This window comes from Dermacentor silvarum, chromosome 1 (genome assembly GCF_013339745.2).
Source record: "Dermacentor silvarum isolate Dsil-2018 chromosome 1, BIME_Dsil_1.4, whole genome shotgun sequence".
Classification (NCBI taxonomy): Eukaryota; Metazoa; Arthropoda; class Arachnida; order Ixodida; family Ixodidae; genus Dermacentor; species Dermacentor silvarum.
In genome coordinates this window covers 14611156-14624394 of record NC_051154.1, presented here as the reverse complement: position 1 = coordinate 14624394, position 13239 = coordinate 14611156, and the positions used below count along the sequence as shown (strand labels likewise).

Genomic DNA, 13239 nt, shown 5'->3' with positions numbered 1-13239 from the left:
AAAGAGAATGTGCATCGACTACCATTTTCTCAATGCCAAGACGCTCCAACAGGCTTACCCGATGCCAAAAATTGACACACTACTCCCCATAATGTCACGGTCATGACTTTTCTCAAAACTTCACATGAAGAAAGCATTCCTCATCATCCCAATACACGGGGACGACATCCAGAAGACAGCATTCGTGATTGAAGACAGACGCTATGAGCTGACACGCGTGATTTGCGGTTTATGCACAGCACCATCAACCATGCAAAGTATCATGGATAAAGGGCTGCGACTGCTCATCGACAGCAGACCCGTCATTCTGTATGTGGACGACATATGCATCTCCACGAACGATATTGAGCAGCACATCCAAGCCATGAACGATGTTCTGAAGACACTTGGACCTCTACCTACGAGTGGACTTTAGGAAGTGCACTTTCGTGGCCTACTCTATCAACCTTTTATGGTAGTACATCATTTCAAGAGACAGAGCTGCCATAGATTCATGACGGACAAGTGCCTTAAAGAACTATGGGCAACCGTTCTTTTATTTGCTTACATTGACAATCATCGTTGATGGTTTCTGCATAATTTTTATTGCAGGGTTGCTAGGAATATTTTGTGCCTTAGGTGTTCTAAATTTATCTACTTTCAGCTGTTTATTGCTTAATAATATTATTCTCTTAAATGAAAACTGTTGTACAACTTAGCTTTATCTCTTAAATGCAATAAATTTAATTCACATCGATTTAGTGGTACTCTAATAAAAGCATTTCACCATTTCACGTCCCTAGTATAGAAAAATTGGAGTTTGCCCCAAGCTATATGTTCTTAATGTTTATTCTTTACCTTCTACTAATCACAATGAGAACACTGTAGTACTCAACCAGACTGGTGCCCTGCTAAGGTTTTATTCATTGCTCTTGCATACGGTTACATAGGTTGTACAGCTAGCACTTAGTAAAATGCACAGCTGCCTCAATCGAGCACCAATCAAGTGTTGGTGCTCAGGTTAGTAGATAAGCTGTAGGTGTCCCCAAGCCACTAGTGGGGAGCTTTATCAAAGCGTTATTGGCATATTTGCAAAAAAGGGGGCAAGGCTGAGTCAGCAGAGAATGGTCCTGTGGGTTCCTTATTTACATGAACATAGAAGTGAATGGCAGGGTACACTTGTGTGCTTCTAGCTTTTGCAACACCGAAACAAGCCCATGGTTAACTTAGGAGGACCCATTTAAACTACAACATTTATCATTTACAACATTACTTTTTATTTGGGATGACATGCATGTGCCACACAAGGCTATGCATTGAAAAATTATCTTAACCCTTCAGGTGCTGGCAAAAACTAAAAAAAAGTGGTAAAAAAATTCTTTTTTTTTTAAATTGCACATCTGGATAGCAAATTTTTTTTGCAGATTTAAATTTTACAGAACATGGGGGTAGTAAATTCAGAACTTTTCTCTGAAAAACATGAAATAACAAGAAAGATGTACGTTGACTAGAAATTTCAAAGTTGATAAGAGTTCAGTTACACCGCAGCTGCTCGATGCTACAGGTACATTTTAGAGCAAACATTTGTATGGAAAGGCTTGCAAAAGCAAAAAGTCAAAGTTCTTGTAGAGTGACTATGAAGAATTAGAACACTGCTTTCGTGTGACAGATCTCAAAATACGGTGCTTGTGGAATGTTCCGTCCATCTAACTACGTCCACTGCCGCACCATATCAAGACTGTTGTTGTGTTCTGCGACATCAGAGTCACTGGATGTGGTTATAACACTGAAAACACTGCCATCACTGTCAGTGCTTTCGTGTGAAAGCAAATCATCTTCTCAATCAAATGAAAGCCACACTTTCATGACTGGCTCTGCAACCCGCGACTGGCAGCCGCCATTTTTTAACTTCCTGCTGGACAAATGGAGTCTGTTGGCCCCCTAGCAGGGGAGGGGGAGGGGAGTCAGAGAGAACTTGCAGGAGTGTCAAAATGAATTGTTTGAGCCTGGCCCTTTACCAGCTCTTGGAGTGGCCATACACACGAACGAGACAGACTTGCCCTTGGCACTTTTTGCAAAAAAAAAAAAAAAATTGTTATGGAGTAAGACTTGTTCGCCGCACTTTAAGGATGTAGTAGTTGCTTGAAAATAGTGTAGGCGCTATACATTGGCAGATCTACATTGGCAGATCAGTGTATGACGAAAACTCCTCAGGCAAAGATGGTAAAGTCAAAATAAAAATAAAATGTGATTGTGAATAAATAACATTGCTGCTGTGCTCTTCTCCTGTGCATTCCGCATCTACTCCAACCCTGTACGGTGCAAACAAGAGTTAGCCATAGTAAAACAGGACCTGTCCAACAGTGACTGCCCTTCACAGCTACTGAGGAGACAAGAACTGCGCTCTTCAATTGCTAACCGTGAAACGGTACAGGAAAAAGAGAAGCAGAGGCATGCAGCCAATCCCTACACACAAGGAATCAGCGAGGCACTTGCAAGAATCTTTTGCACATAGGGTGTAAAAATTCGCCCACATGCCAAGAAAACTAGAACAACAGATTGTATCTCAAGGTTTCCCGGGGTAGTCTACAAGATACCGTGCAAGAATTGTGAATGTGTTCTACATAGGTGGAAGTGGAAGCTTTAAAAGGATTCAGCAATTCAGCAGTGCCAGGACAATGTCAGGAAAGGCAACGCAAGCTCGAATGCCTTGGTAGACCATCACATGTCTACTAACTACATCATTGACTGGGATTCTGCTGGTGTATTTCAACAAAGAAGTGTATATCTTTACATCTGCTCTTGAACCTTTATATGCTCAACTGACAACACGCGCGATAAACTGGACTGTATGTATCATGATATGATGTATGTATCAGGGTAATCTACCTGATACATACATGCGCACTCTGTGCCCCCGAATGCATACATAGTCGGACCTTTGATGCTTCTCTTCACTGTGAACAAGGTACCTGTAGCGGCCCCAAAACTACCAATTATATACTGTGTATATCTTTTCAACCTTACGCTAGTGCTCGTTTTATTTTGAACATATATTTTGGTGACATCAAAGTGACTTTTCTATATTGTATGTCTGGAGTGTCCACTTGTAGCATAAATGTTAAGGTGCGCATGCTTTTCTTCCCCAAAACAGGTGCACTTCCCAGGTGTCAGCTGTAAGTGCTTCCGACATCTGTTGACATACCTGTACCAGGACTCACTGTGCAGTGAAGTGAATGCCAGCAACTGTCTCGAGCTTGTCAAGCTTGCTGACCAGCTTTGTTTGCCACGGTTGGTGGCACTCATTGAAGAACGAGTTGTCCAAGAGCTCAGTGATACCGACCGATATGCTGGTGCCAAGGAGGAACCTACATTACAAAAACATGCCAGCAACGTCTGTAAAAAGGCTAGTGAGTCCTTGGAGAGGAATGGAGAAGCACAGTCAAAGAAGCCCCTTGGCTCTTCTGAAAGGCTGACCAACTCCCCAGAGAGAGCTGGTGATGACTCTCAGAAAGTGGCTGGTGGCTCCAAGGATGTTATGGATGTCTCTGAGGTGGCTTTGCAGCTCCTGGAGCCTTGCCAGGTAAGCACAAGAACAATACAAAAAAACAGGGTGAGCATTTCACTAGCATCTGTGCATTTATTAATGCGATCGCATTAAGAGCCCTGTGTCGCAGAAAATCCAGCATCGGTGTCGTTGTCCGTGAGCTAATATTTCCGTATCTATTTAGGTATATGCATATGCCATGCCTTGCTATATGACATGCGGTATATGCGGGTTATATTCCCACATAATTCTATCACTAAAGTTGCTCATACCTTGTCTTACATTCTTGACAAAGTTATTCCTCAGAATTTTGAGAATGGCAGCCCACAAACAAATGTTATGAAACAAAACACCGACAGTGCACGCCTTTTACATTAAATCTTCTCAGACTGAAATATTAAAAGTGCGAAACAATAACAGAAGATCGGCCCACACAAGTCGCGTTTCTACCAGAAAGCTCGCTTTTGTGCATAGCATTTGCCGCTAGCGTTTCCCAGTAAACATTACGGTTACATAAGCTGCAGTTGCCAGGAAGCACGAGAAGCAGTCTGGAATTTTTGAATGCTATCGCATTCCACTCTTAAAGGCAAAGCTTAACATCCTCCAAATTTTTACAAATGGTCATAAACTGTACGTAAACATGGAATGCCCATGTATGGACATTGCATGAACTAGGAAAAAAATTAAGGGCCGTCTTTATTAAATGTACTCCAGCTTACCATAATTTGGCAAACTGGGAAATCTATGGGCAGAGAGAGATAGAGAGCCAGTTAAATAATGTTCAGCCACATGACTGCTTATCACAAGCTCCATGCCCGGACAAAGCAAAAGGCTTTGTCCATTATAAGTGGCCTGGGATCTGCATCTGCATTTCGCACTGTCCTGGACACAAGGCTTGGACAGTGATGTTTATGAAGCATTTCATAGGTTTTATTTTTGCAGAAACTAGTTAAATATTTTCCATGGCTTCCATGGCTTAGCATGCCGTTCATTGTATTCTGCAGGGTGTTTTTTTTTATATACAATACAGTTTTGTTATAAAAAGGCTATAAGCGCAGCGAACGTGCCATTTTTTGAGACTAATTCCTAAGCTAGGCGGACATACTTTGCCGCTGATAATGTTCGCTTAAGAAGGCTAATTACCAAAAATATAACTTTTTTATTATTGCCTTAGGCGAAGTTGTTTAATTGGCAAATTTGAAGCCAGTCACATTTTAATACACCCATATTTTTTTTATTTTTTTCATCTTGAAAGTCGCACCTAAGTTTAGATATTTATCATTGAATTTCAACAGTAAATCTAGGCAATATCGAAACCAAGCGCCGCGGAAGCTGAGAAAAGGCAGCCCTGCTATCATATCAGACTAAAATGTCCCGTGACAACAAGCGCAAGGACGTTGGAAACTAAATGTCTTGGCCAGTTGTGGCAGCTACTGATACGGTGTGTTTTGCCTGGCAAGCATGTCCAGCTGTGTGTCGTGTCAGGATTTGCCACAGCATGCTATCATTCAAACTTCACCCCACACTTCTTTACAGGGGTGTTGCTGTCTGACGCTCAGTGGGACACGCTCAGTCTCAATATTGCCTCGATTGACCTTTGGAATTCAATGATGAATATATTGAATTAAGTGCAGTTTTCAAGATATTACAAAAATGGGTGTGCATTAAAATGTGACTGCCTTTAAATTTGCCAATTGGGCAACTGCTCTCAATACACTAACAAAAAAGTTGATTAAATAATATTTGTTAATTAGTCTTTTTGAAGCATGTATAATTAGTGGCAAAGATGTCTGCCTCGCCTAGGAGCTCGTCTGCAAAAACGCCACATTTGCTGTGCTCATCATTTTTTAAATAAAAAATCTGTATAGTAAAAAAACACCCTGTATGTATACTTGTTCTTCAATCCTGCTTGGGCCCAACCATGGCCTGCAGTATGTATAAAAAAAAAAGTCTTTCAGGAGCTGTAGCATGGCTGTTTTTGTCTGCACATAGGAATTTTTGTGTTTGGTGCTCACTTCCACAGCCTTCTGTTTGAAAATTTTAAAGAAAAATGATGCCTCAGGGAGGCAGTCATCTTCAGTAGAGCTGTTGAGTGCAGTATAGTTGCCTATTATCAGCAAATTGCTTTCTTACTAATGTTAAATGCTTTTCATCGAGAGTAATTTGCTTACGAGAAGGTAGGCCTCATCTGTGTTTTAACACTATTTTTAATTGAACTGTTGAACCATTTATAGGTAACGGTTAAATTTATGATGATCTTCACATTCATAATGAAGCATAAACAAAATTCTAAGAAACAAACTTTTCACCATTGGCAGGAGCCAAACCCACAGTACCCACTTAACGCATCTGATTTTTCAATATAAGTATGGCAGTAGCTGTTACCTTGTCTATTTTAATGGTTTTTATTCACGTGTGGGAAGTGTCCTCAATATTCCGGTAACTATTTTTGCAACCAACTACTGCACATGTTTTTCCTCTACCATTCCACATTTTGCAGCATGAATAGAGCACAATGCATTAGCGATCACCCAGTTGCATTTCTAACAGCTGATTGCACAGTAGCAGGGGTGGTAATGATTTCCCATTCATTTGCTTTCACCTGAGGCAACGGGTGGCGTGCCAAAAACAGTGCCACCTCGTTCCCCTAACGTAAACTAGTCTGCGAAGAGCGTCTACAATGAAATAAAAAACACAGCACTGTGCAAACTTGACACAGTTAAATCTTGCAGTGATAAAAAAATTGTGAGTACGTATTGGGCAATACTCCAGCTTTTTTAATTACTACCTATATTGAATGAGCCCTAAATCTGCTCAATGTTATCTCAATATGAACGTCCCCGTCACAAGCTGAAATATAGTCAGGCAGATATTATAAAATGCATTGATGATGTAAGTTCGTTGCAGTACAGAAAGAGTGAATAAAGCATCTATCTATTTCATGCAGATTCACAATGCGGACCAGCTGGCTGACTGGTGCCTGTACCGAATTGCCACCACTTACAAGAAGGTATTGCAGAACAACCTGAAGCGGCTGCGTAACCTGCATCCTCAAAACCAGGCCTACTTAAACCGAAACCGCTGGCCTCCAGCATGGCATGTATATTTTTTTCTTTCCATAACCCTCTATCTGTTAAGCACTTTTTTACTATTGAGGTTTTGCATCTTTGTGAACGCCATCGATTCATGTGTTTTTTTAAATTTTGATTGTAGGTACATCAAGGAAGATGAGTTCTACCAGCGAACCATCCGAGAACAGAGCAACAATGAGAGACCAGCCAAGAAGATCTGCTTTGGCCCGTTTTCCTTCAAAGGGTCCAAGGTTCCGAAACGCCAGGCCTAGCCTCTGTAGGTCTCTTTTGTATAATTCTACTGTAACACATACAGTGTGTCTAGACTAGCATTATGTTTAAAGGAAGGGAAGACGCCAAGAAAAAAAAAGAAACACTATAGAGGCCTTGTGTGTGGCTGATACCAAAAATTGGTAGCAGCCGTCTGGAGAAGCCACCAGCAGTTTTCTTCTTTTCTCTTCTTTCTGTCTCTTTTTTGTAGAACTTCATTGTTAGGTTGCTTCAGTCATTTAGCTCATCATGAAAAAAAGATATATATATATATATATATATATTTTAAGGGCACTAAAGATAATTCTATAAGTTATTTGTGACTGAAAAGTTGAATCCACACATCCTGCACCATATTGGCACATACCGTCACATATCAGCCATCCAATGTGGCACCTACACGCTTTGGGGTTGGTAGAAGACGTTTTTCCTTGGTCTGGTGCCGGTAAAGACGTGGACTCCTGGCTGTCTCTGTTGTTTCGCCCATGACATTACTTGTGGAAGGTGCTGGGTAAATGCACCTTCGCTCCCAAGTTTCCGCCGTCACTCCTAGCACTTTACAGACAGCCACAGCTCCCACAACAAGAAGCAGCCTCAACAAGAAGCAGCTTCAAGGACTACCCCCAGAATTCGGTCCCTTGTCATCGAGACTAGAAATAACGATGTTAACGACCACTACAAATCAGGCGAGCCAAACCTACGATGCCCAGTCTTCTCTCCCACGTGTTTTTCATGCGCCACAGACACCCAGACCATTTCACGGAGACACTTTTGGGGATGTTGAAGACTGGCTAGACCACTTCGATTGGGTTGCCAGCATCAACGAGTGGGATGATGTTCGCAAGCTGCGGAAAGTTTACTTTGCGCTAGAAGACTCCGCGAAGACGTGGTACGAGAAGCACAAGGATTCCTTTGCGACATGGCAAGAGTTTAGCCGACAGCTCCACGATGCGTACTGCAACGCCGAAAGAAAGGAGAGAGCTGAACAAGCCATCTCTACTAGGAACCAGTGGCCCAATGAGAGAGTCTCGATGTTTGTCGAGGGAGGACATGCTTCGTTTTTTCAGACGTGCAGACCCTGCAATGTCCGAGGAAAAGAAGGTGCGACATTTAATGCGTGGAGTGAAAGAACAGATTTTCGCCGGACTCGTACGCAATCCACCAACAACTGTGGCCGAGTTCGTGAGTGAGGCAACCACGATGGAGTGTTCTCTCCAGCAGCGGTTGTCACAGTATGAACGCCACGACATCCCGGCTACTGCATGCTCTCTTAGGTCCGACAGCGAGAAGCAGGCCCTTGCAGACTTCATACGAAGCGCTGTGCATGACGAACTGCGGAAACTCCAAGCAGTGGCACCAGTGGGACCCCAACCACCTATGATAGCACTTGCGGACGTCATCCGGAGTGAAATCAGATAGGCAGTGCAACCGCTCGCACCACCAAAACCTGAGGTCCCCGTCCTAACATATGCAGCGGCATTGAGGGCTCCTGCGCCACCATCTACAGGCCCCATCATGCGGACAGTGGGCCAGTATACACATCTGTTCCCGGACACCTCTTCGCATCCACTACCCGGATCAACGTACCCAAACGTGCCTATGTATCGACCACCTGGCTCAAGACAGAGCGCTACTAAGGCAAGTGCATGGCACTCGTCGGATAACTGTCCGCTCTGCTACCACTGTGGCGAAGCGGGTCACGTGTGCCGCAACTGCCAGTACCGCCAGCTAGGTCTCTGCGGCTTCCACCTTGATGCGGTGCCCACGCTACGGTGAGCGCCCCCGCGAAATCGAAGCGTATCTGATGGACCAGCGAATTCCTTCGACTGTTCAGCGCCGCCAATCGCGATCACCATCCCCTCGCTGGTCCGTGTCACCTAGCTTGCCCTCGTTGTCTTACGCTCCCCTAAGGAACCGGTAACCGAGTCTCCACAGGGGAAACTAGGAACCGCGACTTCTGGGGGTGACGTCGCTTTCCAACGAACATTCAAAGAACTTCCCTTGACGTAACGACCCAACGACGAACCGTTCCAGTTTTTCTTTATTTTCCGATGCTGGGGCTAAGTTTATTTCTGCTGACATCGCCGTATTTGTTGATAATCATGCTGTCACTGCCCTCGTCGACACCGGTGCCAATTATTCAGTTATGAGTGGCGCACTGGCATCTAAAGTGAGGAAAGTCACCACACCGTGGCAAGGGCCCCAGTTACGCACGGCAGGTGGCCATCTGGTGATGCCAACTGGAATGTGCATGGCACGTGTTCGAATCCGTGCGTCGACGTTCACGGGGTCTTTCCTCGTATCACCTGTGTGCTCCCGCACGATAATTTTTGGAATGGACTTTCTTCATGAATACGGCGCAATCATTGACCTACATGAGTTGCTGGTGTCGTTCGAGCACCCATTTCCTTCTGAAGCTGACAGCTCCACCTTATTACTGAAGACCGCGCTACGTGTGTCCGATGAATCTGTGACTCTGCCCCCTCGCAGCAGCCTCTTTGTCGGTGTAGAATGTGAACAGGACGTCCCCGATGCTGTAATTGCGGAGGCAAATTTGTCTTTCCTGCTTGCACGCCAACTTTGCGTTGCCCGAGGAGTTATTAAGCCTCAAAACAGACAGGCTCACCTGCTGGTCACGATTTTCAGCGAGGAATATCGTCATCTTGCAAGATGCACTGCCATTGCATACTTTGCGGAAATTGCCGATGTAAACAATCCACCTGTATTAGCTATTCTTTCGCCGTGCGACCATTCTGCCAAGGCATTCGTGAGCACTCTTGATGTGAACCCGAGCCTACCATCAGCACAACGAGAAAGGTGTACTCGATTCTTTTCAAGAATGTTTCGCTACAACGACGAAGGTTAACCAGACGCCGCTTGCCCAGCATCGTATCATTACCGAACCTACTGAAAGGCCCATTCGACAACATGCCTATAGGGTGTCGCAAAAGGAACAAGACGCTATACGTCACCAAGTTCAGCAGATGCTTAAAGACGATGTCATCCAGCCATTGACCAGTCCCTGGGCTTCCCCAGTTGTGTTAGTAAAGAAAGATGGTACCTTGCGCTTTTGCGTCGATTATCGAAAATTGAATAAGATCACAAAGAAACACGTTTATCCTCTGCCCTGAATAGATGACTCCTTGGATTGTATATGCAACGCTCGCTACTTTTCTTCTACGGATTTACACAGTGGCTGCTGGCAAATCGCAGTTGACGTGCGTGATCGTGAAAAGACCGCTTTTATTACTCCTAATGGCCTATAGAAGTTCAAGGTCCTTCCTTTTGGGTCATGCTCAGTGCCAGCTACTTTTCAAAGAATGATGGACACTCTCTGGGCTGAAATGGCAATCGTGCCTCGTTTACCTAGACGACGTGGTGGTCTTTTCGGACACATTTGAACAGCACGTCCAGTGCCTTCAGACAGTTCTTCAGGAAATTTGAACTGCTGGACTTTCTCTGTAACCCAAGAAATGTCATTTTAGGTACGAAGAACTGAAGTTTCTAGGTCACGTTGCGAGCCATGCTGGCATCCGCCCAGACCCCGAGAAAACGAGCACCGTCGCCGCATTTCCCGTCCCAACAAATAAGTGCGATCTACGCCGATTTCTGGGGCTCTATGTGTACTACCGACGCTTTCTCAAAAATTTTTCTAACATCGCTGAACACCTCAACCACCTTAGGAAGGAAGGCATCCCGTTTGTTTCGGGTCAGGATCAGGGCCTCGCCTTCGATACCCTCCGAAACCTTATCCAGGCCCCACCTGTACTCGGCCACTTTGACGAGAACGCTGACACGGAGTTGCACACTGATGCCAGCAATGTCGGCCTTCGAGCTGTCTTGGTTCAGTGGCAAAATGACGTAGAGCGTGTGATTGCCTATGCGAGTCGAACGTTATCCGCTGCCGAGAAAAACTACTCTGCAACAGAAAAAGAATGTTTAGCCGTTGCCTGGGCCATATCAAAGTTTCGGCCATACTTGTACGGTCGCCCATTCAGAGTAGTCAGTGACCACCATTCTCTTTGCTGGCTCGCGAATCTCAAATATCCCTCAGGTCACCTGGCTCGATGGAGCCTTCGACTGCAAGAATTTGATGTCACCATCGTTCACAAGTCAGGACGCAAACACACCGACACTGTCTCTCACGTGCACCAGTCGGACATGCCCCCGCTGACCTTGAAGAGGATGACACTTTTCTTTCTGCCGTATCAGCAACTGACATGGCTCAACAACAGCGCGACGACTTGGAGCTCATTGACTACCTGGAAGGGCGCACGCCATGTCTTCCTCGAAGTTTCCCACGCTCGCTAGCCTCATTTTGTTTCCGGGACAGCGTCCTTTATAAGAACTTTGACCATACGCAAGCTACATACCTGCTAGTTGCGCCGACCTCGCTTTGTGACGATATTTTACGTGGTTGTCATGACGAACCATCGTCCGGACACGTAGGCTACACACGCACGTTGGAACGAATACACCGCTCTTAATACTGGCCTCATCTTGCAAAGACTGTGAAGCAGTACGTTGCACATGTCGTGACTTCCAACGACATAAGACTCCACCTTCGCAGCCGGCAGGACTGCTACAACCAATAGCAATACCGCAGATGCCATTTCATCAGATTGGTATGGACTTGCTGGGATCATTCCCCACGTCTTCGTCCGGCAATCGGTGGATTGTGGTCGCTACCGATTACCTAACACGGTACTGCGAAACAAAGGCACTCCCAAAAGCTAACGCAGCAGACGTCGCCCAATTTTTCGTGCATAGCATCGTCCTCCGTCATGGAGCGCCAGCGGTCGACATTACTGATCATGGGACAGCTTTCACTACCGAGATGCTACAGGAAGTCTTGAGGCTAAGTGGCACTGCACATCGCAAAACGACTGCTTATCACCCCCAAACAAATGGACTGACAGAAAGCCTGAACAAGACGATCGCGAATATGCTATCAATGTATATAGCCATTGACCACAAGAACTGGGACGATATCCTTCCTTACATCACTTTTGCGTACAACACCGCTATTCAAGAAAGTACAGGATTCACTCCTTTTCGTAGTCCATGGTCGAGAGGTCATCACGATGCTCGACGCCATGCTCCTTCCCGACAACTTGGGAATGTTTCACACGGATGCGGCCATGTTCAACCAGCGCGCCGAGGAGGCCCGTCACCTTGCGCGATGTCGTATTCCGTCTTGCCAAACCGCCGATGCACGCCGCTACAACCTTCCCCACCGAGAGGTTACCTACAATCCTGGCGATGAAGTGTGGGTGTGGACCCCCATGCGACAGCGAGGCCGGTCAGAAAAGTTACTGCGTCGCTACTTTGGTCCCTACAAGATTGTATGGTGACTCAGCGACGTTACCTACGAGGTTACCCGCCGTGGTTGCTTAGTGGCTATGATGTTGGGCTGCTGAGCACGAGGTCGCGGGATCGAATCCCAGCCACGGTGGCCGCATTTCGATGGGGGCGAAATGCAAAAACACCCATGTACTTAGATTTAGGTGCAGGTTAAAGAACCCCAGGTGATCCAAATTTCCGGAGTCCCTCACTACGGCGTGCCTTATAATCAGATCGTGGTTTTGGCACGTAAAACCCCATAATTTTTTTTTTAACCTACGAGGTTCTACCTGAAGGCACCCCAAGAAATTCCTGTCGGCTTCCTCAAACTGAGGTCTTTCATGTTTTAAGACTTGAACCATATTGTTCGCGCCGTGACTCTACCGTCGAGTGACTATACTACGTAGACGACTTAGCATTGTTATTTTTGTTGTTTTTTTGTTCGTATTTGTTGTGTCCTATGTTTTTTTTTTTTGCTTTCGTTCTGTCTTACACAGCTGCAGATTGTTATTTCGTGTTACGACACATTTCTTTCGTTTATATTGTAACCCTCATTTTTTAAATATTTTTTTTTTACCCTCATTTACAGCATCGAAACGATGCTTCTTTAGGAGAGGGGGTGATGGCACATACCGTCACATATCAGCCCTCCGATGTGGCACGTACACGCTTTGGGGTTCGTAGAAGAAGCGGACGTTTTTCCTTGGTCTGGTGCCGGTAAAGACATGGACTCCTGGCTGTCTCTGTTGTTTCGCCTGTGACATTACTTAATCTGCAGGGTTTATGCCCATGTAAGCCTGTTTCTCAACAAATGTTGGTTGAAAAAAGTCAATTTGTTCTTCCAGCAGACCTGATCATGCACTAAAAGCCACTCAAGAACAGCGCAGTGCACAGAGCTGTGCAGTGTCTTTGGCTTGGCTCAGCTAGTTACATGGCTTAGCTAGCATTGCCCAAAATGGAGGTGGATTATGAGATTGATGCACTTGAGGCATTCAGCACATGGTTATTTTCTTGAACAAAATCTCTCCC

General features: G+C 45.3%; 1 protein-coding gene across 11 annotated transcripts in view; it reads left to right on the top strand.

Annotated features, from left to right (window-relative positions):
• LOC119457165 (rho-related BTB domain-containing protein 2) overlaps positions 1-13239 on the top strand; it is a 275684-nt gene that overhangs the window by 249615 nt on the left and 12830 nt on the right. For all 11 annotated transcript variants that reach the window (XM_049665101.1, XM_049665103.1, XM_049665100.1 and 8 more), the window contains 3 exons: positions 3134-3562; positions 6474-6622; positions 6740-6874. In XM_049665101.1, coding sequence (XP_049521058.1) covers positions 3134-3562; positions 6474-6622; positions 6740-6869 — 708 coding nt within the window. In that variant the 3' untranslated portion in view covers positions 6870-6874. The remainder of the gene's footprint in view (positions 1-3133; positions 3563-6473; positions 6623-6739; positions 6875-13239) is intronic.